Genomic DNA, 7,530 nt, shown 5'->3' on the forward strand with positions numbered 1-7,530 from the left:
GCCACAAAGCAGCCCTCACGTTTTGTGTTGCTCGATTAATTTCTCGCTCCCTGTAGCGGTTACCGGACTCGCTTCTTTGGGGAAAATTCAGCAGTTTTTATAGTGTTTCCTGTCGTTGGTCGCCCACGGAGAGAACCTGCTTTAATACGGTGACCACGAAAACTTACAAGACTTTATTCTTCCGAGGATATTGGCTCAGTCATAAATCAGAGAGTCTGGATGCTGTTTGTTTCGTCGTTGACTCCGTCCAGATCCGAGAAGCAGCTATTATTCACGGCTGACAGACAGAAGAGGCTGAGGGGAAAGACGCTTTTTTTTGCATCCTATAATTAATGAAAATGAGAAAGACGCGTGATGCACTGAGCACCTTTAGAAAGCCTGAACAGGAGAAAGAGAGAGAGAGAGAGAGAGAGAGAGAGAGAGAGAGAGAGAGAGAGAGAGAGAGAGAGAGAGAGAGAGAGAGAGAGAGAGAGAGAGAGAGAGAGAGAGAGAGAGAGAGAGAGAGAGAGAGAGAGAGAGAGAGAGAGAGAGAGAGAGAGAGAGAGAGAGAGAGAGAGAGAGAGAGAGAGAGAGAGAGAGACAGAGAGAGAGAGAGAGAGAGAGAGAGAGAGAGAGAGAGACTCAAAATAGAGTGTATGAACTTGTCAAGACACTTACAGGAGAATGTGGAGCTCCTCGAGATCTGCCACAAATCATCTCCTCACACCTCCTCAGGCTCACAGGATCTTCAGAGCAGGGCCAGGCCTCGGGCGCCAGATATCAGCTGATTGTTCAGCTCTCTCCTTCTGAACGCTTTTCAAAAAGGACAGCTGATTGTAAATTAAATATAAATTTGATAACAGGCTTTGCAGTGTATAAAATATGAATAAGCGCAATTAATTGCAGGGCAGTAACAGGAGAGCTTGCTGTTGTTTAAAGCAGCACTAACTGGCTTTTTTTCCTCTTCCCTTTTGCGTGATTGTATTAATGGACGACAATTACCGTTTTGAAATAAATAATAATTCATGAGTGTTGCTGAGCGCTGGGGTTCGAGACGAAGGGACATTTCAAAACGAATGAATTGTTCATGGAGTCTAAGAATTAATATATCCAAGCGATCTATAATTGATTGCAACCTTGCGCATGTTTTCAGTGAACGAATAGTTTCGTGCAGATCTGATCGTGCATTAATTATAGTTTTGCTCCTCGCGTGAATTTGCTCAGATTAAATCATTTGTCCTGATTAACTCTTTCTTATTGGACCTAATGGATGCAGCTAGACCTGAGCTTCTCCTGAGAGCTGAAGAGGAGGATGAAGAGGAGAGGAAGCACGCCGTCCGGTGATTGATTCGGAGACAACAAAAGGATGCCATGTCCTTTCAGGGTGTAATTCATGCATCTTACAGTGCTGATGATCAGTCCGATCGGATTTGTGGCTAAACGTGTCTGATTGGTCAGAGCTATTCCTAAATCAGCGCATTCCCGTCATATCTGATCCATCTGTCCAAAAGAGCCGGGCTTCGTTTAAATCTTTAACGAAAAACAAGAGCACGAACTCCGGCGCAGACTTCATTATCCTCTAAAAGCTTATACTAGTGCGTCTCAATATTTAATAGGGACCCAAATAACACCAGCCAAAAAAAAAAATAAAAAAGATAACATAATGTAAATGTATACGGAAAGCTATTGAGGACTTGCCCATCAAACTTCACGGACGCGTTACCTGCAGTCCAGTGTGTGTGTGTGTGTGTGTGTGTGTGTGTGTGAGGACGAATCAATCATAGAGTTGATGTTACTTGAGATAAAATGTCACGGGTTGTTTTCAGGGGAAAGAAAAGCTGCGAGCGCGCGCTCGAGGACCGTGCCGTAAGAGACACGCGTTATCAGCACATTTAACTCATATCCTCTCTGATCATTTGTGCTTTATTATTTGCTCTGATTAATAGCTTTTCCCAAAAGAAACCCCTCGTCACTTAGTAAACGAATGCGCGCGGAGGCGGCGCGGGTCAGCGCGTGACCCCCCGTCCATTAACACACACACCACGACATTTGCTCGCTTATTGTCTGACTAATTTAATTTCACAGAACACTTATTTTCCAAACTCGAGCGCGTGCCAAAGGAGAGGGAAAGGGTGGGGAAAAAAAACTTGCCTGATAAAAGTCTAACTCAATTTGAGGACAAGTACCTTCATCTGTAAATGAAAGCAATTATGCGGCCCATATTATATTATGTTGGCCGGTCTCGAGATAGTCATCAATCACCCGCAATCGAGCTGTCACTGCGGGCACACCGGCTTCTAGCAGGCGCTGCTCCAGCTGGGAAAAGAGGAGTACATCATCATTAATTTGACTGTGACCCCGGGGCTTCTCACATGTCTGAACCCACAGTCAGCAACACACCTCCAGCACTTCATCTCAATGAGAGAAATCAAGAGCTTTACATGAACAGAGAGAGACAGAGAGAGAGAGAGAGAGAGAGAGAGAGAGAGAGAGAGAGAGAGAGAGAGAGAGAGAGAGAGAGACAGAGAGAGAGAGAGAGAGAGAGAGAGAGAGAGAGAGAGAGAGAGAGAGAGAGAGAGAGAGAGAGAGAGAGAGAGAGAGAGAGAGAGAGAGAGAGAGAGAGAGAGAGAGAGAGAGAGAGAGAGAGAGAGAGAGAGAGAGAGAGAGAGAGAGAGAGAGAGAGAGAGAGAGAGAGAGAGAGAGAGAGAGAGAGAGAGAGAGAGAGAGAGAGAGAGAGAGAGAGAGAGAGAGAGAGAGAGAGAGAGAGAGAGAGAGAGAGAGAGAGAGAGAGAGAGAGAGAGAGAGAGAGAGAGAGAGAGAGAGAGAGAGAGAGAGAGAGAGAGAGAGAGAGAGAGAGAGAGAGAGAGAGAGAGAGAGAGAGAGAGAGAGAGAGAGAGAGAGAGAGAGAGAGAGAGAGAGAGAGAGAGAGAGAGAGAGAGAGAGAGAGAGAGAGAGAGAGAGAGAGAGAGAGAGAGAGAGAGAGAGAGAGAGAGAGAGAGAGAGAGAGAGAGAGACAGAGAAATGGATAGATAAATGGATAGATAGATAGATAGATAGATAGATAGATCACATCAAACACTCATCAAAAATCTCTGAACATTTACAGTAATTATTATTTGAATGATAAACAGCACAGACGTTTAATTGTCGCAGTTTCAGGCTTTTGTTTATGAAACTAAAGGCTTATTAAATCGAACTGATATCTCATCTGCAGCTCACCCACGATTGCACATATGATTTATGATATCTAAATCAAAACCGGAAATAATTCTCCTATATTTTATTATTATTATTATTATTATTATTATTATTATTATTATTATTATTATTATTATTATTATTATTATTTGTTGGACGAAAGCTGCGCTCCGAAAGCGATATAACAGAAGACTCGGTCTGATCATCACATCTCTCTTTTCCAGAACTCTCTTTAATTGATAAGCTCAATTACAAGTCCATTGTGCCTTAAAAAAAAAAAAAGAGGAAGCCCACCCCCACCCTCTGTCACTCGTCGGGATTTTTATCCGGAGAAATGCATATTAAAGTTAGAGTCTGGTCATTTTGACTGGGTTTCTTCTGACGTCAGAGCCACCGGCGTTTAAAACAACCCGCATCTGAGCTGACGTGTTTAATACTAGTTTTTATAACGCAAAATATGTATTTCTGACATCAAACGGGGCGATTGGCCAAACGCTGGAGGATGCGCGCGGCTGTGCTGTAGAAGTTTAACAGAAGACTCTCAGGAAGGCGTTTAAACAAATTAAAGATGGTAGAGTCGCGCTCCGTCCTGTAAGCGTCCGGCGGCTTTATGCGTTACCAATCAATCGGTACAGAGAGAAACACAGCGGAGCTGCGCGCGGGATCACTCTACGATGTCCTATCCTCAGTTCGGATATCCCTACTCTTCTGCTCCTCAGGTAAGCGCTCATTCTCGCACTCGTTCGGGTTTTCTTTTAAACGGGGACCGGCGCTGCGGGTTTGAAGGGGGCGCGCGGATAAAGGTTTAATCGGATTTCCGCGCCGGGCTTCCCTCCGCGCTTATCATTTTACAAATCTCCAAGCGCGCGTTCGAGCCCGACGCACGCGATGACAGGGCGAGCGCGACAACAGTTGTTTTTTGGCCGCGATCCATAAAGCGCGCGGTCCTGCGGGGGCCGACGGCGGCCGCTGCCAAGAACGAACCAAAAAAAATACAATTTGCAAACTCGCGCAAGGTGTTTTATTCACGCTGTGACATTTCCAAACGTTCCAGTTCCTCATGACCACCAACTCTCTGACGTCTTGCTGCGAGTCGAGCACCAGGTCCATCTCGGATTCCTCGGCGCAGACGCCCGTGTACTGTCCGGTGTACGAGAGCAGGCTGCTGGCCACGGCCAGGCACGAGCTGAGCTCCGCCGCCGCGCTGGGGGTCTACGGGAGCCCGTACACCGGCGGACAGGGCTACGGGAACTATGTCACCTACGGCGCTGACGCGTCCGCTTTCTACTCTTTGGTGAGTCGAGAGAGTGAGTGTTCTTGTGTCCAGATCAGACCTTTCTATATCAGAGAAAACGAACAAATTCACTTCATAAAATAAGAACTTTGGCGCAGCTTTTGCACAAAGCTACACTCTTTAAAATAAAGTTGCGTTTTTGGCACTGCGTCCATAGAATATAGAGTGGAAAAAACAATTCAGATGCTTTTTAAAATGATCTTTTAAGAACTGTTAAATTAGCTAAAATGGTTCTTTATAATGCATCGCTGCAAGAAACACCGTTTTGGAGTCATTTTTTTTTACTTTATCGCAAAACTAATGCATTGGAGTTACATTTCAGTTTGCCTCCGAGTTTAGAATAAGCATCGTGTCTTGCTCATTGTGGTGTTGATATTAACAAACACGAGAGATGCAAAGTTTATTTGCTGACGGCTCTTGCATTTATTTCCAGGGAACGTTTGACGCCAAAGACGGAAGCGCGTCTGCGCATGCGGGAATAACACAGGCTGCAGCATATTACCCGTACGATCCCACCCTGGGACAGTACCAGTATGACAGGTATCGAACAGCGGCCTTCATTAAGACTCTTCTGATTGACAATTAACACGACCGGATCGACGCGCTCCACGTATCGATGGAATCATTAACACACGCGTTTAAACGCTTTTTTTTTTGCTACTGAGGAAACTGAAGCAGTAACAGAATTCCCCTTGAATTTCAGGTCACTGTCTTTGATGTTTATTTTATGTTATATCATGTTCGGCCTTCAGGGTTTCCCCCGAAGTGCTTTAATGGACACACACTCGGCCGCTGCGCTCGATCAAGCAATTCGTTCTCTCTGTTAAAAAAAAAGAGAGACGCGAGAAAGTGTATAGGCCTTAAGGAAACGAGTCTTTGCGTTTGCTGCCAAACTTTGCCCACCACCCCTTTCTCTCCCGCCACAGATACGGCTCTATGGAGGGAGGAACCAGGAGGAAGAACGCCACGCGCGAGACGACCAGCACGTTAAAAGCGTGGCTCCAGGAGCACCGGAAGAACCCCTACCCCACCAAGGGCGAGAAGATCATGCTGGCCATCATCACCAAGATGACCCTCACGCAGGTGTCCACCTGGTTCGCCAACGCCAGGAGAAGACTGAAGAAGGAGAACAAGATGACGTGGCCCCCGAGAAACAAGGGCTCGGACGACAAGAAGTACGACGACGAGGACGAGGAGGGCTCGCAAGAAGAAGATCAGATCAAAAGTGAACTCAACGATGACGGTCAGCTCCATTCTGGGCCCAGCTAGGCCTATTTTTAAAACACGTCTTATATTTTTATTCGAATAAATAAACGAATGACACCCCAGCACTCAGCTATTTTGCTGTACGATGATTCAAGCGGCACAGACATATTTTTACCAAAACGTACTGAATCGAATAAAATTGTGCATTTTTATTTCATGCCGAAAATCAGTATTTTTTTTATTTATTTATTTATTTTTTTGTATAGCGAAATCCAACTGCATCTGGGCAACTTTAAAGCGTTTCTTTGCACCCCCAGATTACAGAAACACGGCCCTTATTTGTTCGCGAAGGTTTCGTAACGCGGATGCATTTAGTTTTTTTCTTATATCGCGAGTCTCTCGCGCTCAGTATTTCTCAGGCGTGTGTGTTGTCTCTGTCTCTGTCTCTCGCTCTCCCCTGACTCTCCATCGCTGTTCCCGAACAGAGAGCAAAAGCCGAGAAGACAAGGAGCTCCAGCTGAGCGACCTGGACGACTTTGACACCATCGAGTCCGAGAGCTCCGAGTGCGAACTCAAGCACCGCTTTCACATGAACGCGCACATGGCGACCACCGACGACCGCCTGAAAGCGCCTTCTCCGAAGCTCTCCATCCCCGGCCTGCTCGAGGCCAAAAGCGGCCTGAAGAGCGCCCCGGAAGACTGCGAGCTGAGGAGCGGCAAGACGTGCTTCCAGCAGCAGCAGCAGCAGCAGGGCCACGCGTTACTGGACAGCAAGCCGCGCATCTGGTCTCTGGCGCAGACGGCCACAGAGTACTCGTCGTGTATGCTGCGCTCGGACTCCTCACCCGTCAGCGGCCTGGAGAGACAGCAGGACTCACCCGTCACCACTCTCAGAAACTGGGTAGACGGGGTTTTTCACGACCCCTTGTTTAGACACAGCTCCTTGAACCAAGCACAGACGAACACTACGGTTTCTTGGACCACCTCGACCAAAGGGTCGATCTTAGAGACTGGGGCCCTTGGACGCTCCAACGGCGCGATAAAAACACAGCAGCAAGAGGCCGGCAAGGACAGCGTGCCGTTTCCAAAGGGGGTGAACAAGATATTCTGCTCCTAGCACACAGAAAGACTCTTTGGAATAGCCGTTTACGCTTTCAGTCCACAAACGAATGGCAGACTGTGAACCAAAATGCGTTTTGTTGCATAAAACCTTGAGGAAATGTATGTATTGATGATCTCGACGGCGAGGGGCTGGTTTACATATATATAACTCTATATATTTATTGGTTTGGTTGACGCACGTTCAGATTCTGTAAATTAACTGGAAGTTTATGTTCCGAAAGACTGAAACAAAAACAAAAAAAAAGTTTACAGCCTAGTTTTGTTCCAGCTTTTATCGTTTCTTCGGCATGCATATGTTGCTAGTTTTTACTGATCGTTGCTTTAGACGAGCTCGGAGCTCGTCGACTCACGAGTGTCACTGTTAAGAAAGCGTCGCACAAATGCACAGATCTCCTCGAAACGGGGGATGTTCAGACCTGCTCACTATAATAAACGGTGGCTTTTTGGCAGCTCTTGTTCTGTGTGTGGATCAGAGTCGCTCGCTGTCCCTGGTGCTGAATAAACGCATTATTATTTGGCATTATTTTCGTTTTCACATTACTTTTTATTGACGCGCGCGCGTCATCTGTTATAAGTAGAAAACGAAACGAGTCGTTTAAATTCCAAATGCACGTCGTTAGGCCATCGCGATATAAATGGGCCGACTGTCCACTCTAAATAATGCACGCGGTGTTCTCGGCGGTGATTGTTTCGTGTTCACTGTGTTCGGCTTTGTAATAATCCCCCAATAA

General features: G+C 46.4%; 1 protein-coding gene across 1 annotated transcript; it reads left to right on the plus strand.

Annotated features, from left to right (window-relative positions):
- Positions 1-3,598: 3,598 nt before the first annotated feature.
- LOC122360218 (iroquois-class homeodomain protein irx-4-A-like) lies at positions 3,599-7,284 on the plus strand. The gene is made up of 5 exons (XM_043260640.1): positions 3,599-3,896; positions 4,232-4,471; positions 4,905-5,011; positions 5,398-5,714; positions 6,163-7,284. Exons 1-5 carry the CDS (start codon positions 3,852-3,854, stop codon positions 6,792-6,794), a joined length of 1,341 nt encoding a protein of 446 aa, XP_043116575.1. The 5' UTR covers positions 3,599-3,851; the 3' UTR covers positions 6,795-7,284.
- Positions 7,285-7,530: the final 246 nt, after the last annotated feature.

This window comes from Puntigrus tetrazona, chromosome 16 (genome assembly GCF_018831695.1).
Source record: "Puntigrus tetrazona isolate hp1 chromosome 16, ASM1883169v1, whole genome shotgun sequence".
Classification (NCBI taxonomy): domain Eukaryota; kingdom Metazoa; phylum Chordata; class Actinopteri; order Cypriniformes; family Cyprinidae; genus Puntigrus; species Puntigrus tetrazona.